Here is a 21,314-nt window from a genome sequence, read left to right on the forward strand (position 1 = left end):
TAATCCCAGCACTTGGGAGGCTGAGACAGGAGGATCGCAGGTTCGTGGCCAGCCTCAGCTACTTAGTGAGGCCCTCCGCGACTTAGTGAGACCCTGTTTCAAAAATAAAGGAAAAAAAATAGGCTAGGAGTGTAGCTTGGAGGTAGAATGGCCCTGGGTTCTACCCCCAGTACCCCCCCAAAAAAATTATGGATGGGACAAGTTTTACTTGATAATCCTCATCTATCTTTCTAATGAGCCTCAGTTTACTCTGAATTTACTTCCTCCGATGCCTCAATGTGTAAAGGAACAGGCAAATATTAGGCTTCGATGGGTCACACATCTGTTTTCTGAAAAGAAGCCAAGCAGGCCACGGAAGGCCACATGGTGGGGCTTCCATTTCTACCCCGAGTGGCAAGCTGGGTGCTCACGTCCGCCCCCTGGTGGCCAGCGGGCCGCCATGAGTTCCCCTGTGGTCCCAGCATCTGCCGGGTAATACTGATGGGTATTGATAGTGTGGACTCAAGTCCCAGTGATACTGATATATAATGATAGTGGACTCGAGTAAGCAGAATTGATCATCCACAACGTAATGCCACATTCTTCACTCTTAAGGGTATCGTGAACCACCTCCATTTTAGAATCTCAAAGGACAGATGTCCATTTAGGTGGGTTTCATGGTCACATTTGGTTAAACCTTACGATAGGGCTTTTGTTGGACTTTTTTTTTTTTACCTATAACAGGACTATTGGAGGTCTGACATAGTGACTCTAGGATTCTGTTTGTACCTATAGAACCATTTTTACATGAAAAGCTGTTTTAAGCCCAGTATGTTGGCACATCCCTGTAATCCCAGTAATCGGGAGGCTGAGAAAGGAGGATCGCCTCAGCAGTCCTCCAGTGAGGCTCTCGGCAACCTAATAAAACCCTGTTTCAAACAAACAAACGAAAAAAGCCACAAGTGTAGCTCCGAGGTACAATGCCTCTGGTTTCAATACAGGGTAATACACACAGAGACACACACAGACATAGACACACACAGACATAGACACACACAGACATAGACACACACACACAGACATAGACACACACAGACATAGACACACACAGCGCCGAGGGTGGAGCTCGGAGGTAGACCGCCTCTGGGTTCAATCCCCAGTAACACACACACACACACACACACACACACACACACACACACAGCGCCGAGGGTGGAGCTCGGAGGTAGACCGCCTCTGGGTTCAATCCCCAGTAACACACACACTCAGAGGGCTGAGGGTGGAGCTCGGAGGTAGGATGCCTCTGGGTTCAATCCCTGGTAGCACACGCACACGCACACGCACACGCACACGCGCATGCTCCCACCCCCAGCCTGGCTCCTGCCTCGCGCTCCCCGGGCAGGTGAGCAGGTGAGAGCGGAGCTGGGGCCCCGGGGACCCGGCCCAAGCCCCGTCTCCCCGCAGGTCGGTGGACATCAGCCCCACGCGCCTGCACAGTCTCGCCCTGCACTTCAGGCACCGCAGCTCCAGCCTGGAGTCCCAGGGCAAGCTCCTGGGCTCGGAGAACGACACGGGCAGCCCCGACTTCTACACCCCGCGGACTCGCAGCAGCAACGGCTCGGACCCCATGGACGACTGCTCGTCGTGCACCAGCCACTCGAGCTCGGAGCACTACTACCCGGCGCAGATGAACGCCAACTACTCCACGCTGGCCGAGGACTCGCCGTCCAAGGCGCGGCAGCGGCAGCGGCGGCGGGCGGCGGGCGCGCTGGGCGCGGCCAGCTCGGGCAGCATGCCGGACCTGGCGCGCGGGCCGGCGGCGGGCGTGTACCTGCACAGCCAGAGCCAGCCGGGCTCGCAGTACCGCATCAAGGAGTACCCGCTGTACGTGGACGGCGGCGCGGCGCCCGTGGTGGTGCGCAGCCTGGAGAGCGACCAGGAGGGCCACTACAGCGTCAAGGCGCAGTTCAAGACGTCCAGCTCCTACACGGCCGGCGGGCTGTTCAGGGAGGGCTGGCGCGGCGGGGACGAGGCGGACGCCGGCCGCCTGACGCCGTCGCGCTCGCAGATCCTGCGGACTCCGTCGCTGGGCCGCGAGGGCGCCGCGGACAAGGGCGCCGGCCGCGCCGCCGTGTCCGACGAGCTGCGCCAGTGGTACCAGCGCTCGGCCGCCTCGCACAAGGAGCACGGCCGCCTGTCGCACACCAGCTCCGCCTCCTCGGACAGCGGCTCCCAGTACAGCTCCTCGTCCCAGAGCACCTTCGTGGCGCACAGCAGGGTCACCAGGATGCCCCAGATGTGCAAGGCCACGTCAGGTGAGAGGGGCGCCTCGCGGTGGGCTTCTGGGGTCCCGGAGGCCGGACCCTGGGCTTGCCGGTAGGGGCCCTCCAGGATGGGTTGGGACCCGCCCTCGGGGTCACCAGGATGCCCCAGATGTGCGAGGCCGCGCCAGGTGAGAGGGGCGCCTGGTCCCCGTAGCTAGACCTCGCGGTGGGCGTGGAGGCCTTAATTCTGGGGTCCTTGAGGCTGAACCCTGGGCTTGCCGGTACGGGCCCTCCAGGATGGGTTGGGACCCGCCCTCGGGGTCACCAGGATGCCCCAGATGTGCGAGCGCCAGGTGAGAGGGGCGCCTGGTCCCCGTAGCTAGACCTCGCGGTGGGCGTGGAGGCCTTAATTCTGGGGTCCCGGAGGCCGGACCCTGGGCTTGCCGGTACGGGCCCTCCAGGATGGGCCGGGCCAAGCCCTTTCTCGCTGTCTGTGGCAGCGCACAGACCATTCCCCCAGCCACTTTGCCTGGTAAGAAGAGAAATCCAAGTCATGTCAACTTACTCAGTCAAGGTGCATCTTTATCCTAGCGGAGGAAAATTCTAATAGGTTAGATACTCAAGTTATACCGCTACAAAGGAAATCTAGGTTGGGGATGGGTTTGGATCTTGAAGCCCGGAGAGCTTGCCCCTGTCCCCAGGTGGAGATGTGCTGGGCGGGAAGAAGTGCCAGTGCCCCGGGTTTGCCACCAGTATCTAAATAGACTGTTCTGGGTTTTCCCATTTCGGTGATCTTATGTTATAACCACAGACTAATTTTTGCTTTCGGGACCCTTGATATTACATTCAAAAATTTCTATTATCAATGCCGAGCGTGGTGGCACAGGCTTGTAACCCCCTTGGGAGGCGGAGACAGGAGGATCACGCAGTTTCGAAGCCAGCCACCCTGGCTTAAGAGACCCTGTTTCCAAATTAAAAAAAAAAAAAAAAAAAATATATATATATATATATATATATATATATATATATATCGTCTGGGAGTGTAGCCCAGAGGTAGCAGGGTTTCCAGGAACCCCAGTACCACCACCCAAAAAAAAAAAAAAATCCATTATCAAACCGAGCAGTATGGAATCAAGTTTAAAAAAAATTGAAGAAGCCATCCTTTTAAGTTTAAAAAGTTATTCTAAGAGCTGGGCGTGGTGGCGCATGCTCAGAATCCCAGCGCTTGGGAAGGTGAGACAGGAGGATCCCACTGGTTCAGCTGCTTAGTGAGGCTCTCAGCAACTTAGACTCTATTTCCAAATAAAGTATAAAATAGATCTGGGAGTGTAGCCCAGAGGTAGAAAAACCCCTGGGTTCCACCCCCAGTACCACACACAAAAAAAGGTTACTCTAAGAAATGATAGTGATAATATTGTCATAGTTCCCAGTCCTGCATTGATTTTTTCACTCATTTACTCATTTTACACTCATTTACATACTTTCACCAATCAGAGAGAGGGATCTATAACAAATTCTGCATCAGCCAAAAAACAGGATTTTGAGACAAATTACTTGCTTAAGTAACAGCAAAGATCAGAGGAAAGGGGGAGTCACCCAAAAGATAATGGGGGGTCATCTTTGGGGACTGAAGGAGACTCCTAGGGCAAAGGAAAAACTGGCTTCCTGGGGTGCCGGGCTCCCACATTGTGCCCCGCATCACCTTGGCTAAGTCACAGGCACCAGAGACCAGAATAAAAGTGATCCAGGCAATCATGAATCTGTGTGGATTCCAGGCCCCACAGTCTTCCTGGTGCTTCTTGGTCTGCACTAAGCTCAGTGAAATCTGCTGTTGGCTTCTGTGGAAGATTCTGAGAACATATATATAAATATATATATAGTACACCATTTAAAGAGCATGATCTCAGCTGAGTGTGGTGGCGCACGCTTGTAATCCCAGCATTCGGGAGGCTGAGACCAGAGGATCACGGTTTGCGGACAGCCTCAGCTACTTAGTGAGGCCGTCTGCAACTTAGTGAGACCCTCTCTCAAAATAAAGAATAAAAAATCGGCAGGGGGTATAACTCGGACGTTGAATGCCCCTGGGTTGCATCTCCAGACCCAGTAAATAAATAAATAAATAAATAAATAAATAAATAAATAAATAAATAGCATGATCTCCATACCCCTACTAGAGTCGGCATTTCATAAATATAAATAGCAAAGGGATAGTAGTGCTCATGTTCTACCAGAATTGTACCACTTGACCCCAGCATGGTGGCGCACACCTATTATCCCAGCACTTGGGAGGCTGGGACAGAGGATCACAAGTTCGAGGCTACCCTCAGCAACTTAGGGAGTCCTAGTTTCAAAATAAAACATAAAGTAGGGCTAGGGATGTAGCTCAGAGGTAGATGCCCCTGGATTCAATCTCTGGTATCCCCCTTTAAATAAATTGCAGCACTCCTCCAGTAAATTTGCTTAATAAGATTAGGTAGATCTTTTGGGACATATTTTAGACTAAAAATTTCAAAAAGCTGTATCCCCAGGTCAACTGGGCAAGATTTCATTCCAAAGAAAGAAAAGTAGGATTTATGCCCTACTGCATTTTCCCTGTATCAACCACATCAATAACCTCCTAGTTAGAAAGCTGAGAAAAGATCACAAGTTCGAAGCCAGTGTCAGAAACTTAGCGAGACCCTATTTCAAAAAATAAAGAGGAGCCAGCCGGGCATGGTGTTACATGCCTGTAATCCCAGTACCTGAGAGGTTAAGGCAGAAGGATTGCATATTTGAAGCCAGCCTCAGCAATTTAGTGAGGCCCTGTTTCAAAATAAAATTAGGTTGAGGTGTAGGTTGGAAGTAGAATGCCCCTTGGTTCAATCCCCAGCACCACAAAAATAAATAAATGAATAAAAAAGAGTTGGGAGTGTGGCCCTTGGGTTCAGTCCTTGGTCACACACACACACACACACACACACACACACACACAGTAAAAAGTAAACTCCTAGTAGCCGGGTTTTGATGGGTTATTAGGAGTCCTTCCCACTTTAAAAGGTACAAAAGAAACAAACAGTAAGCAGGCCTGTACAGTCAAGAGAGCTGGCTCAGAATCTTTCTGGAGGCTCTTTCAGACCAGAGTGCGTCACCTTCGCCCAGGGGCCACATCCGAAAATGAAGGTGTATCTACGTAGCTCCCTGCTGTCCAGAGAAGCTGCCCCTCCCTGCACGAGCCCTGCCCGGGTCCCTCAAAGGACTATGGGGGTTTCAGATTCCTTGCTGATGTAGAAGCCATAGCCAGGCCTGGGCCACTTCGGGGGCAAAGCAGGGCCCTGAGATCCCGGGTCACCTGAGTCAGAATGGAGGTGCATGGTTGGTTTGGGGGAGAAAATGTCACTGGTGGGAGGACAGGAGTGGGGGTGCAGAGACGTTTGCCCACTGTGACGGTGCCATGGGGTCACTGAGGCCCTGCCACAGGGTCATATCCTGCATCCCTGGGAATGGTGACCCCTAGCTGCTGGGCCTGGGTCGGCCGGTGAGTTGCAAGCTCCTTCGCCTAATCTCACTCCCGTTTTCTCTGTCTTTCCCACCCAGCTGCCTTACCTCAAAGCCAGAGAAGCTCAACACCGTCCAGCGAAATTGGAGCCACACCCCCAAGCAGCCCCCACCACATGCTAACCTGGCAGACTGGGTGAGTCCCCGCAGGCCTGCCGCGTGGCTCCTCTCACTGGGCCCGTTAGGAAGAGCATCATATATGAGATCCTGGCATAGGATCCCGTCAGCAAGCGAGTGTGGACAGTCCACTACTGGGAAGCTGCTTCTTTTCAAAGTAAACCCCACGAATGGCTCTCACCTTCGACCCCACTCCCTCCCCTCCCCAGGGTGGATTCGGGGCGCACTCTTCTTAAAGTAAGCCGTGACCCCTAGAGAGGCAGGAAGCAGGGCCGTGTTTCTTGGTCTGAGTTCCAGACTTGATTTAGATTTGGATGTCACCCAGGCTGAAAAGGAGGAGAAAGAGAGTTAATTAGGCGCCTCATAGCCGGGCATGGTTGTACACACCCGTAATCTCAGTACTTAGGAGACTGAGACAGGAGGATTGCAGGTTTGAGGTCAGTCTCAGCAATTTAAGTGAGGCCCTGTTTCAAAAAATAAAATAATGTTGGGCGTGGTGGCGCACGCTTGTAATCCCAGCATTCGGGAGGCTGAGACCGGAGGATCGCGGTTCGCGGATAGCCTCAGGTACTTAGTGAGCCCTCTGCAACTCGGTGAGACCCTGTTTCAAAATAAAGAATAAAAAGTAGGGCAGGGGGTGTAGCTCGGAGGTCAAATGCCCCTGGGTCCCATCCCCAAACCTGCAAAATAATAATAATAATAATAATAATTTTTTAAATGTGCTGGGGGTATAGCTCAGAGGTAGAATGCCCCTGGGTTCAATCCTCAGTATCAAAGAAAAGAAAAAAAGCCACTGTGCTGAGTCTGGGCCACATGTTACCCATGCTTCTTAGTGTGGCTGTGGCCTTAACACCAGGATGCATCTGAAACGGGCCAAGTATTTGTTCTTTATCAACAAAGGGGATCAGGTAGCTTAAGACCTTTAAGCAGAAGCTGCCCACAGCAAAATAAATGAAACCAAAAGTGAGCTCTCTGGTAGCTTGAAATGCATGGCAATCCCTGGCCACTTGGGATGTTCTGATCTGCCAAAGGGTCCGGCAGACATGGCCACCTGCTTTGCTCTACACCTTACTCCTGTGGCTAAGTCCTCGCCTCTAAGCGGATGTTACGTTCTATCAACACCTGTGGGGTAGAGAAGCAGAGGGTCCCCATATCCAGCTTACTCTACAGTTTCTGGTTTGCTGGAGCATCGTCCAGGATGCCTGGGAAAATCGGACAGCTGTCTGTGAGCTGAATCGTGAGGGAACCGCAGACCTGCAGTGGGTTCTGCTGACCGCATCTCGGGCTCCCACGCTCGGCATCTTTTATTGCTACATGTTTCTGTGCAGTGCTTTTATACCAGGCTTTCTGGATCTTTCATTTTGGTGGGGAGAAGGGGAGCCAGCGCTTACTTTGGCCATGTACTCAAAGGCTGAGAGCTGCTTCTACCCTATACGCACCAATAGGACCCTCACTGCAACCTGGCAAGGGACGTGTCTAGATCTAGTGGGTTTAATAGACGAGGTTCAGAGAAAATAAGTCAAACAGCTGGCATCTGTGGCCCCAAGGCCTTTCGGACTGTGATACTTTTTCCACGAAGCCAGTGGTTCTGAAAATGTGGACCCAGAGCAGCCACAGAGCCTCACCTGGGATCTCACCAGAAATGCAGGTGACGAGGTTCACCTGGGAAGCCTGCTCAGAAACCGCAGGGCCCAGCAGGCTGCGCTGTAACTCCGCCTCCTCCTCTGATGCTCCAGCGACAACTGCTGGACTGTCCCACGCTGCCTCTTGCTCTTTCTGAATTTAGAGAATCCCAGCCAGAGGGTTATGTGCCCTCAGTCTGCCTTTGGGCAGTAGGAACGCCCTGTCTAAATCACAGATCACTGACACTCGCTTCCACACCATCCTCACGCCAGCTCTAGTCTCTCAAAGATTAAATCATAAAAGGATGACACACTGATCCTGATGTGGGGGCACATGCCTGTAATCCCGGTACTTGGGAGGTTGAGACAGGAGGGTCGCAGAGGCAGCCATGGCAAATTAGCGAGACCCTGCTTCAAAATTTAAAAATGGTCGGGGGTGTAGCTTGGAGGTAGAATGGCTCTCTATTCAGTCCCCGGACCAAACAGAAACAAACAAACAAACAAAAAAACAACACCAAAAGGCCTCACAGTGTCTTTATACTTCCAGCGGCTAAACCCCCCTCATCCAAATAGGGAACTTGAGCCCCCCGCTGCCTCTCTGACCCCTCCAAGTTTCTAGAACCCGCCCAGCTCACCTAATCCAGATATATGATGGGATTATTTTGACAACAGGTTCTGAAATCTCCAAGCGCCCCTGATGTGCCTACTCACGTGTCAGTCTTGAACCCTTCCTGTTTCACCACACAGCCAGGAAGGACTCAGACAAACTGGAAACAAGAAGATAGTTTGAGCCAGGCGTAGTGGCACACGCCTGAGATCCCAGGACACAGGAGGCTGAGACAGGAGGATCTCAGGTTCGAGCCTAGCCTCAGAAAATTAGCAAATAGAAAATAAACAATAACTCAATTAATGGATGTTACATTAATTAGTGGATGTTACATTTTATCAACACCTATTGGGTAGAAGGCAAGGGGTCTCCATATCCAGCTTATAATTGATTAATAAGGGCTGGGGTATAGCTCAGAGGTACAATGCCCCTGAGTTAATCCCCAGTACTACAAAAAATATATACATAATAAATATAATATATAATAGTCTTTGGACTGTTTTGCCAGATTGAAGTGATGAACAGTAACTGTTCTCTATGGTGTGATGAGAAGCTGAGACTGTGGGTGAATAGGCAACGCCTGACTGTGGGTGAATAGGCAATGCCTGCCTCTCCTAACGAGCTACAGAGGTCCTTTGACTCAGTCACGGGGACTGGAAGTTCCGCATGACGTGTATCATCTGTCACTAACCCTTGGGTCTGATCAGCGGGTCTACTAATTGTGTCCGTGTGGATTCCTCCCTTTAACATGACCTCTCTTCTCTTCCTCCTTCTGCTTTCCTTTGTTCAGAGAAGCAACAGAAAACTCGCCCATTATGGATGGGTCTGAGTCTCCATCTCACCAAAGTACTGATGAATAGAGGTATTGTAAGGGGTGTTTGTTCTTACTGCTGTGAGTCCACGGTCCAGGTGTGATGCATATGTGTCCTTTACCCGTGTCGTACCTTCCCGAAGGAAATGTCTGAATGGTGTGGAAGCCATTATTTTTATGTACTATTTCTGGATATATGTGGAACTCTGTTTGTCTATTTTATGTCAGATGTTGGGCATTCCTAATGCTACTTCTCAGAAAAGACTCCACACACACACTCCCAAAAGTATATTTTAGACCTACCAGGCTCTAAGTACATACAAATAGTTGGAGAAGTTTTTGTTGTTGGTGGGTTTTTGTTTTGTTTTGTTTTTGTTTTTGTTTTTGTTTTTGGTACTGGGGTTCCTGGAAGCCCTTGTACCTCCGGGCTACACTCCCAGACCTATTTTATATTTTTTATTTGGAAACGGTCTCTTAAGCCAGCACGGCTGGCTCCGAACCTGCGCGATCCTCCTGTCTCCGCCTCCCAAGCGCGGGGATTACAAGTGTGCGCCACCACGCCCCGCTGGAGAAGTTTTTTACTGGCTTAGTAATCAGTGTCCTGCAGAATAACATCACTGAGATTTAAGTTGCAAAACACCAAAGACAGAGTGAGCTGATCCAGAAGTACCCAAAGGCGTCCAGCACTCGTGACAGCTGAGCGCTGTATCATGCAGCCTAGAGATCAACATCAGCCTCTCCGCCTCATGCTAGCTCATTAGAAAGACTCCTAGAGCCAGGTGCAGTGGTGCACACCTGCGGTCCAGTATCTGAGAGGCAGAGATAGAAGGATTGCAGGTTCGAGGCCAGCCTTGGCAACTTAGTGAGACTCTTATTTTTATTTTTTACTTTTTATTTTTTTGGTGGTGCTGGGGTTCCTGGAAGCCCTTCTACCTCCGGGCTACACTCCCAGACCTAATTTTACATTTTTATTTGGAAACAGGGTCTCCTAAGCCAGTGCACGCAGCTGGCTTCGAACCTGCGCGATCCTCCTGTCTCTGCCTCCCAAACCCGGGGATTACAAGCGTGCGCCACCACGCCCGGCTTGAGACTCTTATTGTAAAATAAAAAAATAAAGCCGGGCATAGTGGTGCATCCCTGTAATCCCAGTACTTGGGAGGCTAACAAAGGAGGATCACAGGCTCAAGACCAGCCTCAGCAACTTAGCAAGGCCTTCTGCAGCTTAGTGAGACCCTGTTTCAAAATAAAAAATAATATAGAGGTGGGGATGTGGCTCAGAGGTAGAACACCTCTGGTTCAGTCCCCAGCACCACAAAAGGAAAAGAAAAAGACTCCTGGGTTGGGCACCACTTTGTAGCCTGGCTTACTCAATCACATACCTGTTGAAATTTGCAAAGCACCAATACCATGGACTGATTCCTAGGTCCAGGACTTTATAGTCTAACTAGCTGCAGAACTTTACTTTAAAGTTAGATAGCATTTCAAAAAGTAACTAAAAAAGATAGACACTAAACAGAAGTGAATAAAAAGCATTAAATTTATTAGCTAAAAAAAAAAAAATTCTGACGGTATTCCAGGTACCATGCTAAAGACCACAGTTCCAGAAGTTCAAAACCAAATCAACGACTTGGGGCAGAATATAAGAAACTCATATATTAAGTGCTCAAAGAGTTGAAATAGAGATGCTAAAAATATTCAGAGAGGAGAGGGATCGCTTTTAAGTTCATGGAGATGCTCCCTGAGACCGGCTTCAAAGGACTGCGCAGGTGGAGGGGCTCAGGCAGGTGGGGGTGAGGAGAGGATATTCCACAGGCAAAACCTAGATGCAGAAACAAGCTGGGCTGTTTGGAGAACAGCAGAGAGCCTCAGTTTGCTGTAGAGAAAGCAGAATTTCATAGCCGGGCATGGTGGTGCACACCTGGACTAAAACAGGAGGGTTGCAGTTTCAAGGTCAGCCTGAACAACTTATTGAGACCCTATTTCAATTTTTTTTTTTTCGGTACTGGGGATGGAACCCAGGGGCATTCTACCTCCGAGCTACACCCTCAGCCCTATTTTTTATTCTATATTTTGAAACAGGATCTCACTGAGTTGCAAAGGGCCTCACTAAGTAGCTGAGGCTGTCCACAAACCCAGATCCTCCTGTCTCAGCCTCCCAAATGCTGGGATTACAAGCATGCCACCACCCCCGGCTCAAAGTTTTAAAGAAGTAAAACAGGGCTAGAGGTGTAGCATCGAGATAGAATGCTTCAGGGTTCAATCCCCACTAGTATTTTAAAAAGGAAAACATGTCCCTGTACATTGTGGCAATCCACAAGGCTGCATCCTCCAACTGATCTATCCAGGGAAACTTATTTTACTTCCTCAGAGCCTTTCATAGGTTTACTTTATTTATTTATTTTTTTTTATTTATTTATAGTAGTACTGGGGTTCCTGGAAGCCCTTCTACCTCCGGGCTACACTCCCAGACCTATTTTTACAGTTTTATTTGGAAACAGGGTCTCCTAAGCCAGCACGCGCGGCTGGCTTCGAACCTGCGCGATCCTCCTGTCTCCGCCTCCCAAGCGCGGGGATGACAAGCGTGCCCACCGCGCCCGGCTCATAGGTTTACTTTAAGAAACACAGGCTGAGGTGGTTCCTTTATCCTATGAAATTCCCAAGGAAAATTTATTCCCAAAAGACTGGGATCACATTGTATCAGAAACAAACTTCTGTCAGGAGCTTGAGAAATACTTTAAATAAGCCAGTATTAGGTGATTGCATTAAAACAAACAAACAAAAAAAAAAAACACCTATTCAACAAGTCCAGCGTGGTGGCGCATGCCTAGAATCTCAGTAGCTGGGAGTCTGAGATAGGAAAATCACAGGTTCGAAGCCAACCTCAACAATTTAGTGAGACCCTCGGTCGCTTAGTAAGATCCTCGAGCACAATCACAAGCCATTTTCGTCAGGGTGGAAAAAACATTTGCAGGGCATGTGTAATAGAATCATCTACTTGCCACCAAAATATGGAAATACCCAGGCCAGTATCTTTTGCCTCTGAAGATTCCTTTAAGCAGAATTAACCTATTGTATGCCAGTGCTCCAAGTATAAGACTCTTATTAAAATCTGCCAGTGGGATTTCTCCTGCTTTCAAGGTTTTTTGTTTGCTTGTGTTTGTTTTTGTTTTTTGACCAGATGAGACACATTTACCAAGTACAGAATGCCTTTCCCATTTGCTCCTTAGAAGTCAGCAAATGATTAAAAAAATAATAATAATCATGGGAGCAGCGTGAACTGTTTCATGAGGCTGTTATTAAGATATTTTTAGTTGGGCACCGTGGCACATGCCCATAATCCCAGCTACTCAGAAGGTTGAGGCAGGAGGATTACAAATTTGAGGCCAGTCTGAGCAATTTAGTGAAACCTTGTCTCAGAAATAAAAGGGGGGCAGGTGTGGTGGCTCACAGCTGTAATCCCAAAACCTGAGAGGTGAGACAGGAGGATTGCAGGTTTGAAGCCAGCCTCAGCAACTTAGGCTCTCAGCAACCTAGTGAGACTCTGTTTCCAAATTTCAAAAAAAAAAAAAAATTAAAAAGGGCTGGGAGTATAACTCGGAGGCAGAATGTCCCTGGGTTCAGTCTCCACTACTGTAAAGAGAGAGGGGGGGGGAGAGAGAGAGAGAGAGAGAGAGAGAGAGAGAGAGAGAGAGAGAGATGGATGGAGGGATTTTTAAACCTTAAACTGTGTTGTATTGGGGTCAATCCTGTCACCCATGCCCAGCCTTGCCTGAACACTGGGCACAAGAAGGCCAGGGGTGGAGGAGGGGTTGGAGGAGCTAGTTTAGAACCGGTGAAGAGAATTTCCCTAATAATGATCCCTAGTAATAATTATTTGTTTCAACAAATCTGTGTGATCATTTCTCAATATTTAAAAATAACTTCTACCCAACCTAAATAATAATGCCTATCTGAAATACTTAGGGGGGACTTTTGTTTTCTTCCGTATACTTTTCTGTATATTTTATTTTTTGATGCTGGGGATTGAACCCAGGACCTTGTATTCTCTCTGCTATATACCCAGCTTCTACTGTCTATTTTAAATAAATAGCTTTCTATAATCACACCAAAATAATATATTATTAAGAATAAACAGCATTGATTTTAAAACTCAATTCAGAGTATCACCTCCATTTTAGTAAGGGGAAGCCTCACATTCCAGTGTCTTTCCAGGACAACATAAAAATCCACGAGCGAAGCCAGCCATAGCCAGGTGCATGTTTATAATCCCAGTGTTTGGGAAGCTGAGACAGGAGGATTGCAGGTTCAAAGCTAGCCTCAGCAACTTAGGCCCTCTGCAACTTAGTGAGACCCTGTTTAAAGGAAAATAGGGCTGGGGGTGTGACTCAGAAGTAGAATGCCTCTGGGTTCAATCTCCAGGGTGAGGGAGGGAGGGAGGAAGGAAGGAAGGAAGGAAGGAAGGAAGGAAGGGGAAGGGAGGGAGGGAGGAAAGAAGGGAGGATGGAAGGAAGGAAGGGAAAAAAAGGAAGAAAAAAGTCTACCCCTTGCCTCTGATCCTGCGCCCAAGGTGCTCTAGGCCCTGGCTGCCCCTGGTTATCCCCTGGGAAGCTTCAAAAGCTCCCAGCTCTCAGACACACCCAGACCAATCCCAGCAGCTGCAGGCCAAGCCCACCAGTGGTGATCCCAAGATAAAGCCAGCTCGGGCACCGCCACAGCAAGTATTAGCTTGTGTTTACCTCCTTCAGGGACACCCGAGCTGTCCCGAAGTCCCCGCTATGTTATGTGGCCTCTGGGTCTGAGCGCCTTCTGTGCTGTGGAGTGTAGCCCTTGCTCCTGAACAGGGATGGCTCCGCAGACGCGCCCCCCAGCGCCACTCCCCTCTAACCATCTGTCTTCCTTCTTGGACCCCACAGGGGCTGCAGTGACAGCTGCTTCCTGGATTCCTCCCTCTACCCAGAACTAGCCGACGTCCAGTGGTATGGGCAGGAGAAAGCCAAGCCCGGGACCCTCGTGTGAGCCGGCCCGCCCGCCCGCTGCGCCGCCGCGCCCTTCTGAGTCAGCGCACTGCCTCTCACTTGCCTTAGCCAGACGCACCGTCACCTGCACCAGCTTCTGTCCTCGGCACTTTTTTTTCCTCCTGTCTCCGCATCCCCTTCACCCTCAAAAACCTGACTGAGGAGACATTCTGGAAGGTTCCGGTCCCACTGTGTGTCACTGGCTCTCTTGCCCAGAGAGAGCTAGACAGCAATCCTCAATGGCACCCTGGTGGCTCCCTGCTGTGACAGCCCCCAGGCCAGGAACTGTCAGGGAAGCCGGCTGGCAGGAAATTCCTGCGGACAAGCAGCATTGGCAGAGAACAGGAAGGCCTAGGTACAGAAAGCCTGCCGCCCATCAGCCAGCCAAGCACCTGGAGAAGAGGGTGCATCCTGGGGGCATTGGGTTTGCACCAGAATTATTCCTAAGTGAGACAGCTTGGGAGGAAGTGGCTGCGGGGTAAATTAGAAAGGAAGTTTAACATATCAGAGATGTATTGAAGGATCACAATCAGTTCTATGCTGCCAAAGATTAAACAAATAAAAAATTAAATAAATAAAATAAGGGGCCAAGAGGAAGACATTCTCGGTGCAGTGAAAGTTCTTTTAAAATCCAAACTGCGTCTACACACCACAAGCCTAAGTCAACCATCTGTCAGTCATGTCCTCTCTCGATCCATCTCCTTGATCAGTCCGCTTCTTCCTTCATGAGAACCTGGAAAACCAGCCCAATGGGACGGTAAAGAAGAGGGAGTCTTGGCTGGCCTCGTGGACTCGGAATCTCCATCAGTCTGGACGTGAAGGAAAACAGAGCCTCGGGAGGAGCAGTGTGTGATTGGCCCTGGTCTGTGCGGGGGCTCAGCCGAAGCCAGAGACCCAGAGCTGCTTTCCTTTGGGGACTTACAATAAACTTAAGGTAATAATTGCCAAAAGTGGTTCTCTCTCATTAAAACAACCAGTAAACGTGTAACCTATTTCTTTGCACAAGGTGTTTCATTTTTTTTCTTTCTTTTTAAATGGGAAACCAAGGGAAACACACATTGCAGTCCATTCAGGTGTTTAATTGTCGTGACTCACTTTATGTCTGTTAGCACTTGTGTGACAAAGAGCTCAGAAACGACTTTTGTGTGTCGCTTACTCAAAGAACCCAACTATGCCCTTAGGTAGGAAGATTTTATGTCTACTAGCCGGCAGGCAGAGCAGGGTTGAAAAAAATAACTAGCTCCCGAAGGGTCCATACACCTACCACAGTATCAGTCACCTTGATGCGCCATCTTGGTTGGCAGATACCAAAAGAGAAAAAAAGGAGGAAGAAAAGTAATATGTGGGAGCTGCTCGTTTACATGTGTTTTGAGCTATGCTTAATACACAACCAGAAAGCCATCAATCTTCAGAGGCCTCACAAATACTTTTATAATCACTAAGAAGTATACAATCTCAATTGGGTGGCTCAAGATGGCACAAAAAGTCTCCAGGAGGTGGGTATGATGTGCTTGTTGGCATCAGCTTTTTTTTTTTGGGGGGGGGGGTTTTCTCATTTGTAATGACTTCCTACTGGAAAGGCGTTTGATGGCCAGGGACAGGAACTAGGATGGGAGTAGTTATGTGGGAGAGGAGAACTAAAGTAAGCTGTAGAGTCAAAAGAAAAATCTGTTTTTTCATGTATGTGTGATCCAAGAATAACAATGGATTCTATCAGACCAGGAGGGTAAGGATGGCCAAAAAAAAAAAAAAATGAACTACTCCCCCTCCTCCCTCTGCTACAGCCTGGAAAGCACGGGAAGTCACGTGGGAGCACGCACACCAGGTCCACCGGGCAGACCACAGCCTCCTCCACTTGTCTGTGGACAGTTCAGGGCCCAGTGCCCCAGTGCTGTGTGTGGCTGGGTTGGGGATTCCAGTTTGCAGAAGGGACTGCTATTCCAAGAACACTTGAAGGGTATACCTGCAAGATAATTAGAAATGGGTTATGAGCCGGGTGTGGTGACACACATTCGTAATCTCAGCATTTGGGAGGATGAGACAGGAAGATCACAGTTCAGGGACAGCCTCTGCTACTTAGTGAGGCCCTTTGCAACTCCGTGAGACCCTGTTTCAACAAAAAGAATTAAAAATAGGGCTGGGGTATAGTTCAGAGGTAGAATGCCCCAGGGTTCCAACCCCAGTACTGAAGAAAAAAAGAAAAAAGAAATGGGTTATGATGTTACTAAAAGAATCTGGGGCTTGATTGGGCAGGGGGGAAGGTATTTGTATTTCTTATTTTGGTAGAGCTGTAAATAGCAGATTTGCTTTTGGTTTTGGCCCCTTTTCTCTTTGGAAACATTCTATATCAATCAGTTCATTTTTCTGTCTCCCAATAAGACAGCTGAATAATTAGAATAAACTCTGTGCAGCATGAAAATTCAAAAGAGAAATGGGGAAGGTACGAGGTCACAGGGTCACAGGTTACACTACATGGAGAAAGGTTGGAAATGAGGTCTAAAGTAAAGTGCATCAGTCTTTTAGCCCAGTTCTGTTACAAGGAATGAGAGGCAGAAAATTTTTTTTTAAAACACATGGGATAACATTTTAGATTCGCGGGCAGAAAAGAACGGAGGGAAACAGGAGTGATGGTTCCAGCAAATATCATGATAGTCTGGTAGTAAAGACGGAGATTAAGTAAAACAGGTTTTACTGTTTAGCTGCATTCAGTGCATACAAAATGTACATACAGTGTCAGTCCTTGGAGACTGACACGATTAATGGTCAGTGTGGTGGGAAATGCTGTAGTTATTGTATACAAGCACTTGCAAACTCTTTATAGATCCCTATTTCTTTAAAATGAAATATGAAGTCCTGGTCTGACATAAAGCCCCTATTGGATTCTTCGGAGACATGTAAGAAATTGCCTGTTTCAGCCAGAAGGCTGGCAAAGACACGTACAGCAGACTATGTTGTGAGCCAGGTTGGTTTTTCCTTTATTTTATTTTATTTTATTTTTTTGTTATATCCAGGTGAGTGTTGAAACTGTTAAAATTCAAATTTGTTTTCATTCAGTATTAGTTTAGTTCTAAATATAGCAAACCTCATCCAGGTGCTATCAGATGACCAGTTACTGCTTAGTTAACTAGGTGTAAAGTTTTACATATACATTAATGTCAATAGTTTATTACAAGTTGTGTAAAATGGACTCTAGTTTAACAAATGGGGGGGAGATTAGGTTGCTCCTGGACCCGGCTGTAGAGCATGTAAAATGATTTTACTGGATTCTGTTCAACTGTAATCAATGAAAAAGATGTACGTTGTAGACAAAGTTGCAGAATTAAAAAGAAATCTGCTTTTAATTTATTCTTTTTGTATTAAGAATTTGTATAGTACCTTTACATTTTGCAAAACAGTGTTGTCAACACTTATTAAAGCATTTTCAAAATGAAAGAGCCCGTTGCCTCTTGGACATTCTGTTTCTAAGTGGTACTCAGTGGTACTCCAGAATGCGTGTCGCAGATGTGTGCTTTCCCATCTGTGTTTTGGAGGGGCAGGGAGGAGGTACCAGGGCTTGAGCCCAGGGGCAGTCTGCCTCTGAGCTACACCCTCAGCCCTGGTTTTGTTTTGTTTTGTTTTATTTTTTATTTTATTTGTGTGTGTGTGTGTGTGTGTGTGTGTGTGTGTGTGTGTGTTACTAGGAACTAAACCCAGGGGTGTTCTACCTCCAAGCTACACCCCAGCCCTTTTTTTTTTTTTCGGGTCTGGGGATGGAACCCAGGGGCATTCAACCTCCAAGCTACACCATCTGCCCTATTTTTTATTCTCTTATTTTGAAAACAGGTCTCACTGAGTTGCAAAGGGCCTCACTAAGTGGCTGAGGCTGTCCGTGAACTGCAGTCCTCCTGTCTCAGCCTCCCAAATGCTGGGTTTACAAGCGTGTGCCATCACGCCCAGGTCCTATTTTTTTATTTGAAATGGGCTCACCAGGTTGCTGAAGCTGACCTCAAACCTGGGATCCTTCTGCCTCCAAGTACTGGGATCGCAAGTGTGCACTACCATACCTAGCTTTTATTTTTGTCTTGTTACTGGGGATTGAAGTCAAGAGTGTTCTACCTCTGAGCTAGACCCTCAGCCCCACTCATTTTTATGTATCTATGTATGTATTTTTGTGGTACTGGGGATTGAATCCAGAGGCATTCTACCTCTAAGCTACACCCCCAGCCCTATTTTTTATTCTTTATTTGGAAACAGGGTCTCACTAAGTTGCAGAGGACCTCACTAAGTAGCTGAGACTGTCTGCGAACCCACAATCCTCCTGTCTCAGCCTCCCAAGTCCTGGGATTACAAGCATGTGTCACCACACACACACACACACACACACACACACACACACAGTTTTATTTTTTACTTTGAAACAGTGTCTAGCTAAATTACTGAAAGTCTCACTAAGTTGCTAAGACTAGTTGCAAACCTGCAATATTCAGGAGCCAGCATGGTGGCTTATGCTTGTAATCTCAGTACTTGGGAGGCTGAGACAGGAGGATCACAGGTTCTCGGCCAGCCTCAGCTACTTAGTGAGATCCTGTTTCCAAATAAAAACTAAAAATAGGACTGGAGAGTAGCTCAGAGAGAATGTGCCTGGATTCAATCTCCAATACCCCACTTTCCCCCCCAAAAAAAAAATTACACTTAGAAAGAGGGCTGGAAGTGGTGACACATGCTTATAATCCCAGTACTTGGGTGGCTGAGACAGGAGGATCGCAGGTGAACAGCCAGCCTCAGCAACTTAGCAATGCTTGCCACAACTTAGTGAGACTCTATTTCAAAATGAAAAATAAAATAGGGCTAGAGATGTAGCTTAGAAGTAGAATGCCCCTGGGTTCAATCCCCAGCCACCAAAAAGAAAGAAAGTAGATAGCCAGGCGCGGTGGCGCACGCTTGGAATCCTAGCATTTGGGAGGCTGAGACTGGAGGATCGCGGTTCGCAGCCAGCCACAGCTACTTAGTGAGGCCCTGCTTCAAAATAAAAAATAGGGCAGGGGGTGTAGCTCCGAGGTTGAATGTCCCTGGGTTTCATCCCCAGTACCACAAAAATAAATGAAAGAAAGAAAGAAAGAAAGAGAAAGAAAGAAAGAAAGAAAGAGAAGAAAAGAGAAAGAGAGAAAGAAAGAAAGAAAGAAAGAAAGAGAAAGAAAGAGAAAGAAGGAGAAGGAAAGAGAAAGAAAGAAAGAAAGAAAGAGAAGAAAAGAGAAAGAGAGAAAGAAAGAAAGAAAGAAAGAAAGAAAGAAAGAAAGAAAGAAAGAGAAAGAAAGAAAGAAAGAAGAGAGAAAGAGAGAAAGAGAATGTATGTTCCTCACAGGTAAGTATGTCACAGCTTAGCAACAAAACCTGTGATCTTCTTATTCTTCTTAAGTTCCGTCCGCACTTGAAAGCTCCTGGAACCCAAAAAGATAGACTGCCCCACTGACAGCGTCGCGTCTCACGAGAGCCCCGCCTTCCCCTCTTCCTTTCCTCTCTCCTTCCATGGTGCCAACCGTTGTGGTGATTCCAAATGATTCCTATTTTGATTATTAGAATAAAAAAGTGAACCAGAAGATGTTAGAAATATCTAGCCCTTAACTTTTGTCCAGAACCCCAGTGCCAAAAACCCTTACATAAGCCAGGCAGGACAGTGCATGCCTGACACCCCAGTGCCTGAGAGGCCGAGACAGGAGGGCCGGGGTTTCGAGGACCGCCCCAGCATTGTAGCAAGACTCCCAGCAACCCCGAGGGATCCTGTTTCGAAGCAAAAAATTAAAAGGATTGGGGGCGGAGCTTGGAGGTAGAACACCCCCGGGTCCAATCCCTAGAACACAAAAGAAAAAGAAATTCAACGCTCTCTTCGTACATTTCATCCCCATAAGCTAGATCTTGTATTTGTCCTTCACCCCACTCCAACCACGCTCTCGTCCTCTCCCCCCCAAACCCACCGTGTCCAGGACGCCCCCTCAGTGCCAAATGCAGTAGTGAGCCCAATCGCCCACAGCACTGGAGCAGGCGGTGCCCCGCCCGGTGATCGCCTGGCCTCCAGGACGCCGCGCCCTCCGGCGCCGCTGGAGTCCAGCGCTCTTCTTTTCGGTCTCCTTGGTAGATTTCCACCCCCTGGACTCTTTCCCATTATTACTGACAGCTATTCTCCCGGCTCCCAAGCAGACCATGGTTTTCGATGCGTCTGAATGCTGATGGCGTCTGTATTTATCCCTCCATCCTGGGCTGCACTGTCTTAACCTTGCCCCCGCCCCACTGCCTACTCTGCCTCTCCACGTGGGTGTCTAACATGCTAGCACATGTTCTCTAACACGCTAGCACGCCCAGAACCCAACTCCTGGCCTCCCCTCCAAGCCAGCGCCCTTATGGGAGACTCCAACCTTCCAGGGCTTGGGCCAAAGATCTCAAAACTCCATGGCTGTGCTTCCTTCTCCACACCACACAGCTGCAGCAAACAAGATAGATGTGAGTCCCTCATCCTTATGCTATGTATAAATATTACTATATTACGTTGGAGGTAAAAGGAGGGAGAAAAGAAAAAGTGAATTATGTTAGGAAATGATTTAAAAAGAAAAAAAGCAAGACGGCGTGAGATTCGGCCTTTGACAGAAGGAGGAACGCCTTTTCCTCCATGTCTAGCAAGGGAAGATGCAGGTAAGCTTGGAGGCAAGGTGGGCCAGGCATGGCGGCACTCGCCTTTAATCCCAGTACTTGGGAGGCTGAGACAGGAGGATCGCAAGTTCAAGGCTAGCCTCAGCAATTTAGCAAGACTTTCAGCAGCCTCTTGAGATCCTGTTTCAAACTAAAAAATAAAAAGGGCTGGGGGTGAGCCGGGCGTGGTGGCGCACGCTTGTAATCCCGCGTTTTTAGGCGGAGACAGGAGGATCGCGTAGGTTCGAAGCCAGACGCGCGCGGGCTTAGGAGACCCTGTTTCCAAATTAAAAAAATATATAAAATAGGTCTGGGAGTGTAGCCCGGAGGTAGAAGGGCTTCCAGGAACCCCAGTACCACCAAAATTAATTAATTAAAATAAAATAAGAAGGGCTGGGGATGTAGCTTGGAGGTAGAATGCCCCTAGGTCCAATCTCCAGTACCAAAATGCAAAAGTCCTCAAGTTGACCAAATTAATGTGAGCAAAGCAGTTAAGAGCACCTCCAAGTGAGATGGGGAAGGGGAGCAGGTGAGTCAGGAGAGCGCAGCGTCACGGGCGTTAGAAGGGCCACATCATGGGGCCCGGCAGCACGGGCAGGGAGTGGTTGGATACCCCGCTAGTGGTACTTACTAGCCAGGACACGGAGGAGAGGGATGTCTGCGGATCCCTGCTTGGGTTTTATGGTGGGGGCGTGGCAGAAGGAC

General features: G+C 48.4%; 1 protein-coding gene across 6 annotated transcripts in view; it reads left to right on the forward strand.

The window, feature by feature from the left end:
- The window catches only part of FRMD4A (FERM domain containing 4A), a gene marked incomplete at both ends in the record, with an annotated part of 621,402 nt that extends 607,452 nt beyond the window's left edge, over nucleotides 1-13,950 (forward strand). For 3 of the 6 annotated variants that reach the window (XM_080717053.1, XM_080717051.1, XM_080717049.1), the window contains 3 exons: nucleotides 1,444-2,294; nucleotides 5,817-5,913; nucleotides 8,914-8,983. In XM_080717053.1, coding sequence (XP_080573179.1) covers nucleotides 1,444-2,294; nucleotides 5,817-5,913; nucleotides 8,914-8,983 — 1,018 coding nt within the window. Of the gene's footprint in view, nucleotides 1-1,443; nucleotides 2,295-5,816; nucleotides 5,914-8,913; nucleotides 8,984-13,847 lie in introns of those variants that run through there. The other 3 variants (XM_080717052.1, XM_080717050.1, XM_080717048.1) reach the window with 1 other exon arrangement.
- Between the last annotated feature and the right edge of the window lie 7,364 nt (nucleotides 13,951-21,314).

The sequence above is a fragment of the Muscardinus avellanarius genome (genome assembly GCF_963383645.1).
Source record: "Muscardinus avellanarius genome assembly, chromosome: 20".
In the NCBI taxonomy this organism is placed as follows: Eukaryota; Metazoa; Chordata; class Mammalia; order Rodentia; family Gliridae; genus Muscardinus; species Muscardinus avellanarius.